This window comes from Gambusia affinis, linkage group LG22 (assembly GCF_019740435.1).
Source record: "Gambusia affinis linkage group LG22, SWU_Gaff_1.0, whole genome shotgun sequence".
Lineage (NCBI taxonomy): Eukaryota > Metazoa > Chordata > Actinopteri > Cyprinodontiformes > Poeciliidae > Gambusia > Gambusia affinis.
In genome coordinates, this window is record NC_057889.1 from 17,993,939 (window position 1) to 18,015,976 (window position 22,038).

Genomic DNA, 22,038 nt, shown 5'->3' on the forward strand with positions numbered 1-22,038 from the left:
AAATCTTCATTCAGCAAAACTTAGACAAGGCTAAACATGCATTTTCTTCAGCAGTGGAGTGTTGCGCAGTGAGTGTACATAAAGGATTTTGTGTTTTTTTTTGTTTTTTTTACTAGCTTCTTGCGTGAAGAAACTATTTGCCTACTTGTACCTGGGTGTATTTTGCTCTAACACATGTATCAAACTCAAGGCCCGGGGGCCAAATCTGGTCCGTCAGACCTTATTTTCTAGCCCTCAGGTTTTTCACAAATCTGCAAAATTCACTCAAAATCAACATTTTTCCTGAGTTTTATTGCAAATTTTTCTCCAAATTGGCCAAAAACATTAAATTTAAGTGACACCAGCCTTACTTGATGTCACTTTATTGTCCATGACTGCTACGGCAGTTAATAAAAAGTCAGAATTAACATCATACAGTAGCGCAAAAATCGTAAAAGTTCCTCACAAATAATTATAAAAAAATCTGTTAGTTTGATTTTTTTTTTTAATCCAAAAACAACCACAATGTGATTGATCAGTGTAATTGTAAGAAACACTTCTTGAATACTAAAAATACATCTATTTATTGATATTTTAGCAGTTTAATGGGTCTTATCAAAACACCGGCCCTTTAAGAACATTCAGATTTTTGATTTGGCCCAAAATGACACCCCTGCTCTAAAATAGTTATATGGGGATGCTATTGAAGTTGCGAGGAGATTGCTGTTGAGTGCATTACTTATTATTTTCACGGGGAAAATTGTGGCTGATATTTCTGGATCTTTCTGAATCTCTTGGGCAGCTTTTGCTCATTATTTCAGGTCTTACTGCCAGAAATCTTAAGAGGCCGCGAAATTATTTTTCTTTCTCCAGTTATTATCACTCCAATGACTCTCACCACAACAATTTTAGGAAATGTGGCAATCCAACAGTACGACCTTTTTTTTTTATTTTATTTTTTTTACTGTCATCAATCATAACAATATACTACAATCCTTTGGTAAAGAGAAACCGTTGAACAGGCCACCATTGGATCAGATAATCAATCAATTCTTATTCCGTACTGTATCTTGCCTTCTTTCTCAAAACTTCCTTTGTGGACTGATTTGTTTGTTGCTGCCAAGATCTGGTGTGAATTTAGCGACTAAATTTAATTTCTGGGGAACAAAACGTTTATTTTAAGCTTATTTTATTTGATGGTAAAACACGACAGGAGACTAATATCCACACTGTTGATGTTGAGCCATCTGTGCTCCCGAGATATTGGGATTCTATTAGCGCAGTCGAACGCAGGGTGACATTCACCCAGCGGTTTCCCAACATAAAAATAGAACCCTTTAATGCTTTTTGTATTAACAAATCAGAGTCCTCAGCCTCGCCGCTCATCCGTACAACAATATCCCCGCTCTGATCCCATACAGGAACGCTTCCGTCATGCTTTCGGGAGGAGAGGGGGGGACTCATGCGTGTGGGCGTTGGATTTGCGCGAGTGTTGACTGCTTTGTCTCTTCCTTTTCTCTAATTATTCTCCCCCCCCTCTGTCTGAGCCCTCTCAGATCTCTGCTCTTTTTTTTTTCCTCTTTTCTTTTCCTCCATCCGTGTTTCTCCTCCTCCTTCCAGTCGCAGCTCATCACGGGTTTCGCATCTCTCCCGCAGTCCCGTGTACTTGTGTGACAGCCCACATTCCTGCAGGGGCTCGCCTTTTGTTTAGTGAGAGGGCTCCAATTTCCTTATATAACATTCAGAATCGCTGCTCTCTTTGATTACATGGTCTCAATTTTTTTTTTTTTTTTTGTGCACGAGTTTGAATCTTTGAATCAAAGAATTACAAGATCCAACTGGGCAGAAATTGCACATCGCCCTTTTGCCTTGAGCTGGCTGCGGTTCACGCATTGTCTCAGATGAATGGCCATTAGCCTAACTACTCAGTCAGCGCCCGAGGGAAGCTATGTCTTTCTGCGTGTGTGCGTGCACGTTTCATCGCTCGTATCGCGCGCTAGCTAGTTAGCCGAAGCAGCAAACGTTCCTGCTTTCATTCTAAAACACATATTGCGATTCCACAACCTGACACGGACATCAGACGATCTTCTGTTTTTCTACAGTCACAGTGATGGAGAAAAACGACCAATTCCTCATAAGAGAGACAAATCCCAGGGTGTCCGTGGGCCAAACGCGGTTAGCCCTATCTGAAACACCGTCTTTTGACTGACTAATTTATCCCTGCAACAACATCTGAAGATGACCTTAAAAATGATCAATACCAAAACAAAGAAACATACCAAAAAAAAAAAAAACTACAGGTTTTGATATAGTGGAAAACATTCGTTGGCGTAGGGCAGAAAGAGCGTGTGAACTGATGGAGAGAAATGCGTTTGTGGATGAGGGGGAAAAAAGTAGATGGATGACAGCAGTTGAAGAGGCTTATATCACCCGAGATGAGTGCGGCGGGCTGATTGCTGAGACACGGAGAGGGAGAAAATGAAGGAGCGGAATACGACTGGATGAGAAAAAAAAAAAGAACGAGAATGAATGACCTGAGGATGAGGACGGGGAGAGAGAGAGAGAGAACCAGCGGTGAAAGTCTGGTGTAGATTGCAGAGAACCGGGTGGGGATTCATAAACAGTGGCCAGCTGCAGATTTGAGCCTGTTTTGGGGCAATATTAAATGCACTTAATGTTCACCTCCTCCCTTAAAAAAAATAAAAATAAAATTCTTTTTAAATTCCAGGAGCCTGCCACTGTAGACATTTTCACCGTTCTGATGTGCTCTCGGCTCTGGCCCCCGTGATGGAGCCCTGCTGAGATCAGTCTGGCAAACAAACTGAGTAGAACGAAGTGGCAAATAAGCAGATGACTGTCGCCCTGCCAGTGTTTGTGCTGACTGAATGGCTGCCACCGACAGGACTAAAAAAAAGAAAAAAAAAGAAAGAAAAAGCTAAACATTGTTTTGGCTGGGAGAAAAGAAATGGTGAAGGCATGTGGGAGGATGGAAATAGGTACAGGCGACGTGTTTATGTAGATAAATCTTATTAAACATAAGAGAAATAGGTTATTAGAGGATTAAAGAGGTTAGCTCAGTTCGAGCATATGCACACTGAGATACTACGTCACTCTGGAAAAGAGCACATTTCTAATTAATCTTTTGCACATATGGCTGCTGAAATGGAAAAAAAAAAACTTGCCACGAGAGGAAATGTTGTGTATGGGTGTTATTTTAGCGGCAGCATGTGTGTGAGCTAATAAACATGACTAGAAATGAAGGCTTCGACCTAATAATTGAAGCTAGTCCCGATTAGAATAGAAATATAACAAAGTGCTTCACCATCAAGGCAGAGATCTTCTTTTATATCAGACTCCGCTCCTTCAAACTAGCCGGCAACAATTAGCAAACACCTGGTGAAACTGCACATCAGCTGAGCTCCTTATAAAAAGCTACTTCTCAGTAAAAAACATAATGAAAGAGTTAATAGACGAGTGTTGTTGTGATGGCTTCCTGAAGGCAGAGTTTCAGGAAGAGCAAAAGTTTTTAAAGAGACAGAGAGACCATTTTTCCAACTGAATGTAGCATAGTCACTTGATTATGCTATAAAATGGCTGGAATATACATAATACCTCCCCTTCAGCCAAAGGTAATACTGAGCTCATTTTGTTGTCTCTTATTCAACATCTTTTAATGTTAAAAGTTGATAAAAGTGTTTCTGAAGAACAATCTGACCACAAAACAATAAAGCTAGAAAGGCAGACAGATTTTTATGATCAACAATAAACCTTTATTGGCAAGGCTACCCAGTGTGGAGTCACCTCTGGAAAACTGGATATCAAATTGACAAACTATAGAGATCTTTTTCATTAGGTGGACAATTAGCTTGTGGTGTATTCATTACAGAAGAACCGTCAACCTCATTAATCACTTGGAACAGTCCGAGAGCTGTACCCGGGACTGTTGCCATTAGCAATCCGCGACAAGCTCAGGGATTCTTCTCTGAGGTTCGGGGTTGAGAGGACACTTTCAAGTAGCTAAGATGAGAGAGAGAAAGAGAGACGAAAAATGAAAACCCTGCTGCATTAATATCCCAACTCTCCCGTTCGTCTTCTGATTTCACTTCCAACCGTAATGGCTTCCTCTGTGGCCCTTGTCCAGAGGAGAGTGTATTTGGCTGCCACCTGAAACCTGCCTGAGATCAAAGGAAGGAGGAGGGAGTCCTGCACGTAGCTGATTAACCTGCTGGCACACTACTGACACAGTCCTTTAGCTCCCTGAGCTCCCTCGTAGCCATAATAACGCTCCTTCCCAGCTGGATATAAACGGAGCAATTGGCTAGCTTTTCCTCTGAATATAAAAAAAAAAAAAAAGGGGCAGGCAGGAAGGAACGCTGCGGCTTTATGTGATTGCGTCGCGTTCCCAGGCAGGTGTAATTTATTGTAATGGAGGCAAATATCTGAACTGCGCACCGGGTGAGTGTGAGGACAAGCAGAATACGATGTGCGCCCAATCAGGCGGTTCCCTCCCCAGACACACACGTAAAGTTAACATTCACCGCCTAAATCACTTGAGACAACACCACAGGCTGCACGTTTGTGCAGTTATGAAACCATGTTAATATACCATGAAGGGTTTCCTTTCCTCCTTTTTATTTTGTCTCGCCTGGTTACTGGCTGACGTCATGCTCTCATCTGTATTCCTTTGCGGGCTCTTTGTGTCGTTTGAAAGTCTCAATCCTCCGCTCCCGACAGACTGCCATTGTCAAACAAAACGTGGCTCACACGCAGCGGGGGGAAGGTGTTGCGCCAGAAATACTACAAAGTTCTCACACACCACTTTCTCACACACCAACAGGTGGTTTTTTTAATATTTATATTGTAACCCTTGACGTTTGTAGCAGTTCTCATGTTGCAACCACAAACTTTAGTGTTTTATTTTGTTTTGTTTTATTGGGGATCTACATAATAGGCTTGACTTCTGTAACTTGTGACTCGGGGTCAAATGTGGCCCTAATTGCCCTTTTGTGGGCTATATATTACTTTTTGTTTTTGTTTTTTCAAAGAGGACATATTATGTAGCATTAACCTTTGTGAGCTGTATATCATATTAGAATTCCCTCATCCAAAACACACCTAAAGTGTTGCTTTGATTCTTTAATGCATGTTTATCACAAAGCTCCGCCTATGTCCATGAAGCTCCTCCCCCATTCAGCTCCTTCAGACTAGCCAGCAGCAATTAGCAAACACCTGAAGGAGCTGGGTGTCTGCTGAGCTCATGATACAAACTACTTCTGAGTTCAAAGCTCCTAAGAATGGTTGTAAACGGCCTGAAGGAGGAGCATTGTTGTGACGATGTGCTGAAGGCAGGACCTTCTGAAAGACACAGACGGCCAATTTTAAGGCGCCAAAGTCAAGTTTCTTTTTAGTCATATTTGATATATGCAGCATTTTTATAACAAATGGAGGAAGCACAGTTAATACATTGTTATATAAAATGGCACCATGTGTAGCATACATGATACTGTCCTTTCAATCAAACGTAACATCCAGCATTGCAATTGTAAAAATAGTCATTTAAAGTTAATAAACAGGCAAAGGTTGACTGCTTTGTGTTTCTTTGTCATTATGTTACAAACTTTATACTTTTTTCATAACTTTGGATAAATCCAAGATGTTTGAGAAAATGTATTCTTTTTCTTGAAAACAGGACAAAAGTGTTTATTTTTTTGTAATGGTTAAGACCCCTTGGCCCCCCCCTCATGATGCTGCCACCACCAGCCACCAGTTGTTTGCTACACGTTGCTTTCCATGGAGGTGAAAAACTTTTGAGTTTTGATCTCATCTGATTAAGGTTCCAAACTCCAAACAGACCTTCATCGTCTTTCTCTCAACACTGGGAATTTTGTTGCCCTCAAATGGGGCTGAAAACACGTGCGCGCCACACTTTTCAGAGTTTACTTTTAAAAGCTACCGAAAGCCAGGCGTCCTTTTCAATTAAGACCATGATGCACCTCTTCTTCCACAATCCCACTGGGATACATTTCAAGGGTTTGTGGTCGGAAAGTGGAAAGTGTGGAAAAATGTAAGGGGCTTTAAATACTTGCAACATGTTAGCTGTGCTCTAGAGAGAAGCAAGTGGGTTTTTTTAAAAAACTTTATTATTATTATTATTATTCTTTACCCCGAAAGACCTCCCACTAAGTCAGTAATGATCTCATTTGTATGCATTGTCCTCTTGAAATCTGTGCCGCTGTGGGATCCCACCCCCAATGGGTCTGCCATACTTAGAATTACCACTTTGCTCCCCTGACATTGCCCTCCTTTCCTTTCCTCTCAAAGCTCCGTCCGTCCAAACGACGAGTCACACAAAACCGTTTGCTGCCCCCTTGAAATCTAAAAAAAGCAGATGGTGTCCAGTAGGAGAATAAGTGCTCACAAATAACCGGGTTTTTACCTCTCATAAAGCCGGTTGAGCTTTGTTTGTACTTCATTTATCTGATATTGTGAATTTATGATGCATTTGCTGTTTTTACTTCTTCCTGCAGGTGATTTTCTGCTTTTGTTCCATGCACATGATGTGTAATTCTTTGAATGTGGAGTGTTTTAAGCAAATGTAAAGCTTAAAGTTCAACTAAATTGTGGAAAGCAAAAAACAAAAAAAAACCTCCTAAAGTTTTTCTAAATCATTCTAAACGCAGCTAAACCTCTTCATAAACCACTGTATAAATGTTTGTTGTCTGTTGCCAACTGTTTCAAGCTGTTTGTTAAACTCTCGAACTCCAAAGGCAACAGCGACATTGAGCGTTATCAAATGGCAAATAAGAAAATCCCGTTCAAATATACCCGGCCAGTAGAGGATTGGCTTCAGGAGAAAGGTAAACCTTTATTTAACTTCTAGAATGTTTCTCTTTCTTTTATTTTTATTTTTTTCCCAACCATTTCATCGGCTTGCTCCCTTTCAACCTCCGAGAATGAGAAAACCATCCCTTAAACCCCTTAAAAAATCTATAAAATTAATTGTATTTTTATGTGATTTTTTTTTTTAACCCCTCGTTTTTTTGTTTTTTTTTTGCCATCATCACCTTTATGTTTTTTATAATGTCCACTCATGGTGTCCAGTTAAAGGGACTGCGACAGAAAGATCAGAGGCTCTTGATCACATTGAATCTGACTGCAGCTACAGTAGGGTGATTTTTTTTTTTTGGAGAGGAGGCTTAACTCCTCTGACTCAAAACCTCCACAGTGTTTGAGAACAAACTAATCAGCTGCCATATCCCCCCTGGAAAGCCTCCCTAATAACAGGAGTGCGTGTGTGTGTGTGTGTGTGTGTGTGGGGATCCTCTCTGCTGTAATTTATCTTCGTGTACTTATCACACAAAATGGAAATCCAACCTGTTTTGATGATGGAGAGATAATTGGAGGCTTTCTGACAGCAGAGTGTCACGGCGCGAGCGCCAAGGTGCGCCGCCACCCGACAGAGGCGCGCTTACTAATCCCTTGGATTATTGAAGCCGGCCTCCCGTCTGTCTTAAACACACACACACACCCGTGTGGGCGGATGTCGAGGGAGCCCCCTCTCCACCCTCCCCTCCATCACAACGCGACCTTCTCGCGCCACGTAATGCCACTATAAACTGCCTTTTTAAAATTCACAGCACATAAACGTCTTAACCTTTTCATAAAGTCCCTTTAACAACCACTAAAAACACTGACGGGTTTTGGGAGACAAAAAAAAAAAAAAAAAAAATGAAATACAGAAAATATCCCATTGCTGCTGCATGCATGGCTCCACACGTTATTTCATTCTCTGTGATATGAACGCCACCCCCCACCTCCACCCACCACGCCCCGTCTCCCTCCATACCTAATGTTGTTCTGTGCTGCACAGCAAACATAGTGGAACAAAGCTTGCAGTGTTGCCAGTCTGTGAATTGCACAAATGAAAAATGTAATTATGATTCTTGTTTTGTGGAAGTTCCATGCATTTCAATTTTATAATTAATGCATGAGCAGTGTGTTCTGACTGTAATATTTACCCGTCGTCTAATCAAATTCGCACGCCACGTTAGGACTCATTTTGTCTTTGTAACACACCAAAGCCCGTGTATGTATTTATTCATCAAAGTCCGGCGTTGAGTCGGGAATATTTTATCCATAGAGTAAACTCTCCAGCTAATTTAGTTTTAGATTTTACTTATAGTATCGTAGTAGGGCGAATGGTTATTTAGCTCAAAGCTACTTGCCTTGAGTAAATGTGCAGTTAGCATTTAGAACCTAATTTAATGGCGAACTGAAACAATATATTGCTTTACATAAGCATTTTTTGTGTCACTGTAATTCATGTACAAATGTTGCACTTTAAGGTAATTTCTGTTGTTTACTGAACAACTTGTGGGCTCTCTGTCAAATTGCTCCATTGCCAACTTTGTACCCAAATATCTCCATTAAGTTCCTTCCTATTTCCAATTCAAACCTTTGTACTTCCCACTCTGCACAGATCTGTCTTAAGGTGTGTAATAGTTAACTTCTTCCTTGTAGATTAGTATTCTGATCAATATATATATATGTTATTTTTGAAACTTCTTTCTTTTTTTTTTATCGATTGGGATTCGGAGTCTTGTTTGAGTCAATTGACGGTACAAACCAAATATAATAGATTTCTATCCATAAGCAAACCATATCATTCATGGTATTTGTTGCGTAACTAAAGACAAATATACAAATGGATTTGCTTAACTAAATCTTCTTGATGTTGAAGTACAATATTGTTGTTACGAAACATCTTGCAGTTGAGTTTTGTACCTGAACATTTTTGGTGTACGACAACCAAATCTAAAAATGTATAAACTGGCGAAGGGGCGGAGTGACAGACACCACTATGTCGTGCATTAGATACCTTTCTTGTTTGCCTCTTCACCCTTTTCCTCCTCTTCCTGTCCCAGGCCGGCAGCTGACCATCTTCAACACCCAGGCCACTATTTCTATCGGAGGAAACGACCGAAAGCGGCCCTACCAAGGCCAGCTCTCCGGCCTCTACTACAACGGCCTCAAGGTTCTCAACATGGCCGCGGAAGGCCACCCTAACATCAAGGTGAACGGGAGCGTGCGGCTCGTGGGTGACGTGCCCACCAGCCGTGGTGCGACGCGCACCACCACGTCGATGCCTCCGGAGATGTCCACCACCTTCATTGAGACCACCACCACGCTGTCCACCACAACCACCCGCAAACAGCGCTCGCCGCCGTCTATTCAGGTACAGCTCTCTGGGACGGATGAAGGTGTACGTGGTGAGGTGTTGCGTTTTGAATCGGCTCCCAAGTGATTTTCGGCTGAGTGCGTGAGGCTAACGCTAGCACGTGTGGAAGCTGCAGCAGCTTGAAACGCTCTTCCTTGACATTTCTTGTTCGAGTGGAAAAACGATAAGTTCAAAGTCCAGGCTGGACATCCACAGAAGAAATTGTTGTGTAGAAATATGCAAATGTATGTTGCGTTAAAACTAGCGCTGTCGACGTTAACGCGTTAATATTGGTAATGCAGATTAATCGCATCACCTATTTTGTCCTAACAGCCTTTCTCCCGCAGAGGGTTACCTGAAATAAAATCTGCACGTTACACGGTCTTGTACTGCGGTCAACAATGCAGAGTGACAAACACAAGTGAAAAGTTGTTTGCTCAGCGGTAAATTTTGCTCCAAAAAAACACGATGGTTAGAGCAGACACTGTAGACATCGGTGTGTCTGTGGCCGTCCAGATTTCAAATCCCGTCCTCAGCTCCTTAGCCACTTGTCTTTCGCCCTTTCTCTCAAATTATTGTCAAATAAAGTCCACTAGTACCACAGAAATTCTTTAAGAAAAAACAACATCTTGTTGAAATTTTGGATGAAAGCAAAGTAGTAGCAAGGATGAATTATCCTCCACCAAACCACAGCCAGCTTACAGTTAACATTTCTAAATTACGTTTGAAGCAAAATAACTTCTTTTAAAGCTTCCCAACTATGAAAATCTGGAAAAAGATGTTGAGTTTGACAAAAAAAATAAATAAAAAATACATTTTCTTACATATTTTTGTTTTACATTTCAAGCTTACAAAGTTAAGCACACTTATTAGTCGTGATTAATCACGATGCTCGAGTGTGATTCATGTGATTCCATTTTTTAATTGACGGTACAAATAAAAACTGCTCATATATTAATGGTATTATTTTAACCTTTTCTGTTTAGCAATGTTCCAAAGCCAACATAAATATACTGTTCAGTAGGCACTGGTTTTCCTTTCAAATAGGATTCTTACAAAAAAAAAAAAAACTTTTGTATTTTGTTGAAAAAAGCAACAATTCGAACAGATTGAGGTTCAGTTTTCGCTTAAAGGTTTAAAAATGCCCCAAAGTGTAAACACGAGAACCGTTCCCTTCTCTTTACTATTTAATGTGTTTTTGGAACGGACCGCGGTTTGGATTACGTCTGCTCTCCCTTTTTTTTTTCTTTTTTTCCTTCTGCATGATCAGCCAAGGTCAGGACACTGTATTTCTCATTCTGCCAGGGATCGAAGTGCTGCTGTTCGACGAGCCGTGCCTTTTCTGCTTCCCCATCCACCAATCTGCCTTCTCCTCCACCTCTTATCTGTCATGCAACGCGTTTCAGGACCGAGAGAGAGGGCTTCCTCCAATACGCTCCGAGTCCGAGCCAATGAATGTCACAGCCGCGCCAAGAAAGCAATCACGCCCAGCAGTCCTTTGACACCCGGAGCACAAATTGAACCCTTCATTGTCTATATTAAAGCAATAACTCTCCCTCATGAGTGAGACGTGGCTGTTGTGGAGGGGGAGGCTTGGCTGTTGTGGATGACAGACCACCGTTATCTCCTTCTGCAGCTCAGCATCAGATTGTCTGCTGCGCAGTCGTGATGAGCCTCCATGTCAGTGCTGACACGTCTACCTTTGGACGGGAGTGGCTGTGCAAAATGCCAGGCCGAAGTGAAGATGGAAAGATGCGCGACAGAAACAAAGCAATCCATTTCCTTCCCCTCCACGAGTCAGCGATGATGACTTAGCCGAGATACATTACCGTCTCTGGCAGTAGCCACAAGGTCACATCATAAAGAAAAAGGCTTGTGTCGTCTCAGGCAAATATTAATATCAAGGGAAGTCAATAAAGTTCTTCCTCGGAAAGACCTTCTTGACAACGCGCTCGACTTTTCAAGGTGAAATGAGCAAATACCTCTCTCGTCGATATCCGTAATGCCGCCATTAGACGCCAGACGATGCTTCTTCGTAACTCAACAATAGCAATGTAGTTGCCTGCCCTCTCCAACTTTCCATTTTATTTTAGTATTCCTTCTGAGAACACGCCTTGGTCATTCTTCTTCCACCAGCCACCGTGACAGGCCCGGCTTTGATTCACGTTGCCGCGTCGCAGTATTTCATTTGCCGAGGCCTTTAATTTTACAGTTCCCCAGCCGGCTGTCAGACTCCGCGGCGCGAGTGGTAAGAAGAGGACCTGTACCCGTTTGGCAGATTTCCCCCACCCCTCTGGGTAGTATAGGGGAGTTTAGGGAGTTGAGCTATCATTAGTGATGTACTGCGGTGCTGGTAAGAGCTATAGGCCCCTGTCGCGGTACTGGACTCGAGCACATGAGCAGCTGTTTCCGAAGCCGGGGTGCCTGAGTGGACTAAAATGTGTGTGTGCGTATGTGACCGGGGTGTGTTCACAGATGTCTATTTTAGGTCCACTGAACCGACTCTACCTGTTTTGCCGTTCTGAGACGAGAAGCAGCCCGTCCCCTGACATCTCTGCTTCAACAGTACGAGAGGCAGAGGTGTGAAGTGGAGAGAGCAATCTCACGCTTAATTAATGATGGGTCCATGGGGAGGGACATGCACCGGTATGACAAACACCTTTCATTTCATTTTATTTTCTCTTACTACCACTGTCGTGTTTGGTTGTTTTGTGGGACACCTGGGTTTATTACCAGGACAAAAAGCACCAATTTGACATTTTCAGCAACTTTTTATTGACTTTGTGCAGAGAATTGGCTTTTTTTTTTGGCCAGGTTATTTTCATACAAAGTTGTTGACTTTTGTTTGGAAGAAAGTATCTCAGCGTAGATTTTTTTGAACCAAGTACATTTTTAAATTGAAATTTTCCATCGTTTTCTAATTTTCATAATTTCACACTTGGAGCTTAAAGTTTCAGTAATTTCTTGTCGTATATTTGTTGCTACGGAATTCATTTCTATCAGTGTTTGGAAACCAAAACTTTGGGTAAATTATTCTTAAGATTACAATGTTACTCAATCTCACACGCTGCTATGCAGAAACTCTGACTATTCTAATGAAAACTCATTTACATCGGTGAGTCTCATGTTTGGAGTGGCTCCAACTGAAAGCAGCCTGACCTAGTTTATGATTAATCCAACTAGTAATTATTTTTGCCATTTTGCAGCATTTATAGATTGTGTGCTAAGCTTTAAACTTTCATCCTCAGATGGTCAAAGTAACGTTTTGCAAAACCCACTTCATTTTTGGAAACTCATTGAATTTTTGATTTCATTCAACTTTTAAGTTTTTTATTTTTTGAAAGCTAGAGCTTGTACATGTATAATCTACACCCAAGTAACTGAATCATTATAGCATGACGTACATTAGATTTGAAGTAAATAAAACCAATTGTCGGACTCACTTGAAGAAAGCATTCGATTCCCAGCAGGTTCTTTTTGAAGACATGCATTTTGGAGGGAAAAATGCATGTTTTCTCCTTAATCTTGCCTACAAATAAACAAAAGAAATCTCCCTTTCAGTCGATTTAGATGTGCCTGCATTTGCATTCAGTTTGTTTATCGCAGCTACAAGAGCAATTTTAAATGGTTTTTACTATGTCCCCTTTGTTTCTTCTTGACTAAACAATCTCAGACCTGACACTGAATATGTCAGCGAGCTACTTTTCCTTCTTCATGCTTGCTGGCTGCTTTGTTGTCACAATCTCAGTGTCTTCTGAAGATTCATCTTTCTGTGCTTTATCCATTTAGAATTGAGAACATTTTCTTTGATCATGTGACAAATGCAGTTTAAGCTCCCTACAGGCATCCCTTTTGAATCGTGTATTGTTTAGTTCTGATTATCCTGCCCACACTGCTACTTTTTGACATTTGCGGTGTGTACTTAAAACTTTACTGTGCATGAATCTATTCTATTACCTTGTTTTGTAGCATTTCACTGAACTAGCAAGATTAGAAAATGATGTTTACTTAAGGATTCATCCTACCAGCTAACTAGCTAGCAAACTAGCGAAAGAAAAAGGAAGAAGGAAAGAAAGAAAGAGACAGAAAAGGATTAGCTCTGTTAGCTTTACAAAATGAAGCAGTTCTAGTTGTCTTGAAGGGCTTTTTGAGGAAATTTACATAAATGGTATGTAAAACAAATTCAAAAGTGTGACTCTAAGGGGAGCTAACTGCTAACTGTTTCAAGAGACGATTTCTTCACATTAGCAATGTAGCTTTACAAACCACTAATCTTATTTCAACCAGTCTGACAACTACTGGGAGACGGAAAGATGTGAGTTTTCCAGACTTTTAAAGCTCATCATTCACAAGTCAAAACTTGACTACCAGCGTTTACAAAAGCTACATATGCTGCCGAAAACAATCAACATGACGCTAATGTGATACTGCCTTCACCTGACATTTTCACATGATGACGTGAATTTTTTTTTTCATGTAGGTCTTTTTGTTTTTTTAAAAAATAGATACAATAAGAGTAGGAATAAATTCTCCCTTTTCCCTCCAGTTAATGGCTGATACAAATTTCTCTTGAAGAGATGCTCGTCAATTGTAACCTTGAAAGCTTAAAAGTTTCCATTCCAAAAGTACAAAACACACTTAAAAAAAAAACCCAAAAAACAAAGTGACAAACCACAGCAAGTATTCCTTTTCAAGTGGCTCTAAAAGCTCCAGATAAACTGATTTTAGAGCAAATGCACCGAAGCACTTTTCCTGTATTTTAACACTGGCTGATTTGACGTGGATAGTCGAACTGGGAAACTGGGCGGTGCATCATGGGAGATCAGCGTCTCCTGTCCGCAATTAACTCGCTGCGCTCACGTCAGATGTTTGGGAACAATTAGAACGGGAGGGCTGCAATCTAGAGTACCGTGGGGGGAAAGTGGCGAGGGAGAGACACCGCAAAGTGATTTGCATGTTTGCCATGTTAGAGAAATTGCTCGCGTCCATCATCTTCAGCTGGTCCCCTTTTGCTCAGGAGATGGGGAATGAGTAGCAAATTGTTTGTTGTATAATTGGGATTTTATCTTATGTTTTTGCTCAGGCTTGGACACATTTTCAATTATAGGTTTTTCTTGAATCAGTAAGGATTAGTCTATTTCTCAGCTCTATTTCAGTATGTTTATGGTGTTTTTATCACTACAGAAAGCCTGAAAGGTATGTATGTATATAATGTAGATCTGTACAGTGCTTTTTAATAAAAATTAGACTAATAATTAATGTGTTTCGGTAAAATACACAGGATTTCCACAACAGAATAATTTTGGTCAAATAAGGAATAGGTTTCTTTTCTGTCGTCCCTTTGTCACTCTCTTTTTTTATCATTTATCTATATTTTTGTCATCTTTTTCTTTCTTTTCAATGAACATTGAAAATTCCATTTAGGCAATTTATAGATTCTTATTCCTTCTTTCATTCTGCCTTTGCGTATAAATAGTATTAATCAATTACGCTGCTAATATATATATATATATATATATATATATATATATATATATATATATATATATATATATATATATATATATATATATATATATATCCATTTGGTATTTAAAAACTTTTGCTTCTCTTGACACATTTTATTTGGAGGAAACATTTTGTGAATTGGTATTTTGGCCCGTGAACACACAGCAACATGGCGGGTGGTAGCATCCTACTGGTCGTTAGCTGGAACTGAGAACCAGGTCATTTCTGATGGATCCAAGTGTCTGAGAAACCTGGAAGCAAACCTGTTGGATGGTGAAAAACTTTGACATTTAATGTACACCCAAAGTTACAGTGGTTTAGTACAATCCATGTTCTTGTCATACAATCAAAGTTGAGATTTTAGTCCAAGTGAGAGTCAGTGGCAAATCATAGAGATTGGTTTTCACAGATGCTAGCCAAACGATTTGACTGAGGCATTTTGCAAAGAAAAATGGGAAAGAATGTACATTTTAAGAGGTGCTGGATTAGCAGTAAAAAGTGGTTCTATAAAGTAATGACTCAGCTGGGCTAAATATATATGCCTGACACAAATTTCAGAGCTGCTTCAGAAGAAGAAAATGGAAAATTACGGGTCATTTCTTTTCTGATTTTCACATGTCTGCTGCTTTGTGCCAATCTGTTACATAATATCTAGATAAAACGCACTGAGGTTTGTAGCTGAACGGTTACAAACTGTGGAAAAGTGGAAAGGGTATGGAAACTTTTGTAAAGTCACTGTGGAAGTGACTGAATAGTCTATAAAAGGTCAAATTTCAAAGTTATGCAGCATTTTTATAACAACTGAAGGCGACACAGTTACTTGATTGTGCTATAAAATGGCACCATGTGCCTGGAAAAAACACACCGCCGCCCCTTTAAGCATTACACCCTTTAGCTTTCGTTAAGCTTGAATGTAGCCTATCCCGTTAGGATACATGATGATCACTTATTTATTCTTCACCTTAGTGAGGGTTGCATCATGCTGCACCTCCACATGTATGGCAATATTTGATCTGTTCCTAATCACACAGGGAGATATCGCTTCCTACCTTATGTGCCTTAAGGTGCACACAACTAATTGCAGAAAGGTCAAACTAGAGAGCAGGTATTCCTAGAGAACCTATCTTCAACCATTCTATTTTTTTTTTTTTTTTTTGGTTGCCCCTGCCAGACACCTCTGCTTCCAGGGAGTTGTTGAAGATAAATGCTGTTGGTGGGCCGGTTGCTCAGTGTGTCCAATTAAGAGACAGCAGAGTGATGGTGTTACCTTCTGGTGTGAGTGTGGCTCATTAAATGGGCTACACAACCCGTGCACACACACACACGCACACACACACACAGAGAGAGTGTGTCCTCGAGGATCTCCTAATCTCTCCAACATACAGCTGAGTTATCATAAACGAGGCACATTTGTGGAAACGCAGATCAAATAACAGTCAGCTCGGTTGCAGTCACATCTCCTCATGCTCCTGTCACAATATTCCACCTTTTCATTGTCAAACCCCCCCACCACCACCACCTCCCCCAGCACCAACATGACATGCTCATTCCAGGAGTTTCTCGATAGTCTTGCCTTCGCTCTCATCGGTTTGTATTCACCACCACGTTTGTAATTCCCTTTATGAATTTTTCATGCCACTCGGCCTGCAACAGAATATGTACATAGAGCTGTTTCCATTAGGATTCTCTGTGTGAGAGTGTTTGTAGATGTTTGCAATTTCATGTCAGTACATCATGTGTTGGCGTGTGTGTGTGTGTGTGTGTATTCGGGCAGTTTGTCTGTGGGTGTGTTAGAAAGCTCCGGGGTTTTTAGACAACGGGGGTTTGTGTAATGGATGTATCCTAACACACACCCGACTTACCCGCCCACCCTGACGTCCTCGCCTCACAACACAGCTTATCTAGATCCTCGAGGAAAGAAGACGGCGTGTGTTTGTGTGTAAGTGTGTCAACCTGTCATGTCAGCCGGCGCCGGCGCAGCAGGGCCACTTCCACAGACGTGCATCACTTGCAAACACATAGTGTGTGGCTGGGTTCTGAGGTGACCACGTCGACGCGCGGTGCGCACGCCGCAGTGCAGAGGTTTCACCTCCAGAGATGGTCTGACTGGTTACCAAACGATATCTCTGTCCAACTACAAACCCAAACCCAGAAGAGCCGGACACTTCTGGTTTAAAGAAGAAAAAAAAAACATAATTATGACTGAACTGGGTTTTTTAAATTATTATCATTTCTTCGATTAGATAAATTTTTAATGTGGAAGTATGCTTAAGAAATTCACAAAAAGCAAAAATCACATTTTATTGTCAAAAGTATTTCTTCATCTCCATTTACATTCGTATGAGTCTTGTAAGGGGCTGCCATCAAACTGTTTCCACAAAATGAAGAACATTAAATTGTCCATAATATCTGATGTGGAGGCATTAAGGGTCAATTCACACTGGACCTGTTTGATTGGCGTTAATCAAACTCTAGTTCACTTGCCTTGTTTAAATGCATATGTGAACACCAAGTGGACTGGAAACTGCTCCAAAAGCTGTCAGAGGACTATATTCTGGGTAAATGCAACCAAAACAAACATGCAAACCTTTGATTTATCTTGTGTCTTTTGCCAAAGACATAAGAGAAATCCTGCAACTGCCAACATCTCGTTTTGCAAAGAGGGGGGTTTGGACCCCATGGGATGTTTGGAGGATGAGCTCAGTGTCTTCAGAGGTTTTCATGTTGTTTCCTTGAGGGGTTCCTGGTGCAGCGCCAACACAGGTTTTCCAAAAGAGTTTGGATCGTTTGACACAGTGCATTGTGTAAACGAGCCAACTGATAATGTAAGAAATGTTGCAATTCTGATCCCCAATCAAACCAAGTCTATTAGATTACAGTCCCTTTCAGTTAGAACCAAGGGGCCTAACTCAACTCCTGAAAAACAGCCCTACACTTTGGAGAATTTCTTAACTTCTGTAGATCTAAGTGTTACAATTCTTTGGGCTAAAGTTGGCCATGTACTGTAAGGCATGGATGAAACTACTTGGAACCTCGTTCCATGAAGCTCATGGTGGCTTGAGTTAATCTGGACCCCAGAGGTTGTTTCTTTGGAAGTATTTAGCTACTGCTAGGGTGACCAAACGTCCGTATTTCCCGGGAAATGTCTGTATTTCACGTCCTGTCCCGGGATTTTTTTAGAAAGTGAGGAAATGTCCTGTTTTTTAAATTACCTTCATTGGACCATTAAATTTACGGGCACCAGGGCACTGCGCTGCATGTGACATAATCCCTGAGCTGCGTCAGTGCGGGCAGCCCTGTTCTTAATCAGAAGATAGATAGCGTGGCTGTTCAGAAAGTTGCAGAACTTCTCACACTCTACATATCCGCTGGCTCCCCTCTGTGTTTGAAAGAACGACAACAGACCGATGCAGACAAGCGCTTTCTCCACACATGAGACGTCTTGAACATGCACAAAGACTTTCTTACTAACTATTGAACACACCTCCGTAACCATGTTCAATACTTAGTTCCTGTGCCGTTATTACAGATAACTTCATTACTGAACTGATTTGCAGGGATTTCTTTGTATTTATGGATTACTCGCAGCATATTGACACATGGTGTGAATTTCATGTCAAGAGCGCCATTCAAAATACATTTTACAGAGGAAGAACATTGGCATGCCAATACTTAGAAGATCCACTGAGCATATTTGCAATCAGAATGTTTCAGATTTCTTCTAATTAATCATAACTGAAACAAACTGAGGAGTAAAAACATCTCTGATGCTATTCAAAGCTTCACATGTCCCATTTTGTCTCTTCTTCTCACACTACAGATGTCATCCCCCCCTCCACCTTCCCCACCAGACTCCAGCCTGTAGACTTTACACGGATTATCAAAGTGGAACAGTTGGTATTACATTCTGTGCCAAGCCATTTTAAAAGAGTTGCGAGGTTGCTGCGAGATCCCGTTCACTCATGGTGTTTAATTAACTTTTTTTTTTTTTTTTCAGCGCAACTATTCTGTTAACAAAACAATTACAAAAGTTTAAGTGCTGCTGCCAGCAGTTTTTTTTTTTTTTTTTTTTTATTTCCACTTGACACTTTGTAAGTTTGTTTATGTAAGGCTGAGAGAGCTACAGATTTCTTGTTTGTCCAGAGCGAAGACCTGTTTAGTTAAAGCGAGCCGTTCTGCACCGACCTGCAAAGTATTCAGACCCTTTGAACAGTTTCTCGTTTTCTCATATTTAAACCAAAACCTTTGGCTTATTGTTTCGGGGATTGTATCTGATATATCAAATTAAAGGTAGAGCGTAGTTGTAAAAGAAAATAATCATTTGCTTTGGGCGTTTGTAGAAAACAATTCGCTGGTCATATAAAATCAGAGCTGGAGTTTTTTGCCCTTCACAAAAAAAAAAAACAATAAGAAGTGGACAGATTGATCTAAAATATGGATAATATTGATACCATATCACTATTGCATCAGTACTAGAGTGGTAAGATCAATTCTTAGGTTTCAGACTCTGTTTTGAAAACATATTTTATTTTTGCATTGTAGCTTCTCAACAAAAAGGTTTTGTCTCAAATGATTGTTTTTTGCACTTTTTGAACTTTTGAAAAAAATTGCAGGCACATTTTTCTTGGATTTCCTGGATTGGACCAAAAATCTCGGGATGTTTGGCGAAATATAAAAACCAAAACTTTCCATCCAATTTAAAGAACTGAGCCAAAAAAAAAAACAACAAAATAGAACAGCTCAAAAACTTTGGTGCTTAGATGAACAAAGCTTGTGTTGCCATAAGGATCTTAAAATTATTAACACTCCATGTATTTTAATATGGAGTTGTAATGTGAACGAAATGTGAACGAAGTTCCACATGTATGAATGCAAAGTTAATTGAAATCCTCGTCGACCAAATCCTGACTTGTGTGAGCCGGAAACAGCAACAACATAACGAAAGCATTTAATTAGATGTCATACACAGCATCACATGCTGCACAGACATTGTTGCTTCTGTTTCATTGCTTGACTAATTTATTTATTTTTTCTTGGTAAGGCCCCATAAAGTTTCTGTCTGCAGAGAGTCGCTACCAACTTGTTGCTTGTAATGGTGAACGGTGAAGGATAATTGAAACGATGTTTGTTTGTGTGCTCAAGCATGAAGGGGAACGCTCGCAATACTCGCCACATTTGAAGTCGTCTCTCCGCCGGTTAGTGATTATGCTTCAACTTTCATATTCTAAAAAGAGACTAAATCGAATGCTTAATTTGGCCGGCGCTCGTTAGGAACCGCAGCCAATCGGTTCTCCTTCTTTTGCATTAATATGCAACACGTGCTGCTGTGGGCATCAACAGCGCCCACATTGATTTGTGCAGTACAGCTAGAAGTCATAATAGCGCTTGATTGTCACAAACACAAAAGTTTAGTGAAAAGGATTGAACGGCGAGAGGAATGTGTGAAAAAGCCTCGTCCGGTTTTAAACACATTTCCCAGCAGACCTCCCAACTAAATCTGCTGCTACACATTGACTGATTTACAATTAGTGACACGGACATGGAAGAAAAGAGGACAAAAAGTGAATCTGTGAAATACCTTGGAAAGGTGTGGTCTGATGGGAAATGGCGATAAGGAGAGGAAAACAAATATGTTTTTCCTTCAGTAGAAAATGTTTGCGGTGGACAACAGTGAAGATAATGCATTGTGCTAAACGTAAAAGAAAAAGCACATGAAGCAGTAAATGACAAGTAAATCTACAGCTTATTTAGTCTGCAGCTGGTTCCCTCCGCCATCACCGATGTGTCTACAGAGACTCGCGGCGCGCTTCGTCAGCAGAAATTAAAAGTACAAATCATCGACGTGAGCCGAAGTCGTGTGGAATTTGGAGTTTCCCCATAAATCCGAGCTGGATCCCGCCGACCATCAGCTGGCTCCAGCAGAGCCTCCGCTTCATAACGCGCATCTCAAGACAACAGCTCCCACCGACTCACCACGAAAACACAGATGTCCAAAAGAGATCGGTGATGCAGCACGAACCCGCCTGGAATAAACTAAGTCCAATAAATCACAGCGCGTAAATGTGTAGAAGTGCTACAGTTTGTCTTTGTTTTTCTTTGGGGGTGTTTTCCATCCAGAATGTTTGCAGGTGCGTTAGTGTAAACGCCGCCTCTGCACGGCGCTCCCTGGTGATCACGTTAAAAGTGAACGGAGCCCAGAATGAACGACTGCAATTAATTGTCAGGGATTGTGATAACCGCTCTGCTTAGACGCTCATCGGCTGCCCCGCTAAGTGTCAGCATGGGCTCTGGGACAGAACCAGATTCCACGCTCACGTGACAGATGCTCTCCGCCGCTTTTAGAAAATCCATTATTGAACAGGGAAGACGTTCAAATAGGCACATCAATCAGAAAGGAAAACGGATTCCTAAAATGTACGAGGAAAAGAACAAAAAAAAAAACAGGCACATGCAGTGCTTGAGATGGGTTTTTTTTTCTCTTGGACTATTTTGTTTTCTGTCACGTTACAACTGAAAATGTCAGAGGAACTCGTGATTTTGAGACCAAAATTAAAAAACAAAAGTGGATAATTTTTTTTTTGTTTTTTGTTTTTTTAATATGTACAAAAAAACCAGTACCGGTACTTATTGCATACAGTAAAAAAAACAAAAGTTTTACATATTCCAGGGAGAGGGTAGAAGAATAAAGTTAATGTTTCCACTACTTATCCAACTATATAATCTTACATTTATTACACACATAATCATATAACAACTAAACCCATAATTAATAGTTAACATATGAATACATATATATAGTAAGTAATTTAATCTTAATTAAATAACTTTGCTGTTTGAAAGTTTCCTGGAGGCTACAGAAAACATCTTTGCAAAAAAAAAAGAATGGGCAAATGTAGTTCCAATAAAAGATGGCTTTACAAAATACCAGTTGTGAAACTACTGATCAAATTAACTGCGATTAATCGGCCGTCGAAATGATCGTCAATCATTTTAGTAATCAATAAATCGTTAACTGAGCTATTTAGACTCAAAAAATGTCATTCCTTGAAAATGAAAAACATATTCAAAGCAGTAATTAGGCCAAACTTGTACAAAGACATATACATTTTGCATTTAGCATTAAAAAAAAACATCTTTGTAAATATTTTTTATGCAAAACTCCTCAGATATCACCAGTACAGATTTACTAAAAGAAAGATAAGTTGTTGCATTTTATGCTATATTTTTTAAAGTAATTTAATTAGTTGTTTATTTGTATCTTTTAATGTATTTCCAATATTGTATAGAAACAGGCATAAGGGATCAAGTGGAAAATTTGTACTATGTACCATTTT

The 22,038-nt window shown here is 40.4% G+C and overlaps 1 protein-coding gene across 13 annotated transcripts in view; it reads left to right on the plus strand.

The window, feature by feature from the left end:
• The window catches only part of nrxn3b (neurexin 3b), a 533,834-nt gene that overhangs the window by 481,380 nt on the left and 30,416 nt on the right, over positions 1-22,038 (plus strand). For 11 of the 13 annotated variants that reach the window (XM_044106666.1, XM_044106675.1, XM_044106665.1 and 8 more), the window contains 2 exons: positions 6,747-6,836; positions 8,904-9,214. In XM_044106666.1, coding sequence (XP_043962601.1) covers positions 6,747-6,836; positions 8,904-9,214 — 401 coding nt within the window. The remainder of the gene's footprint in view (positions 1-6,746; positions 6,837-8,903; positions 9,215-22,038) is intronic. The other 2 variants (XM_044106673.1, XM_044106674.1) reach the window with 1 other exon arrangement.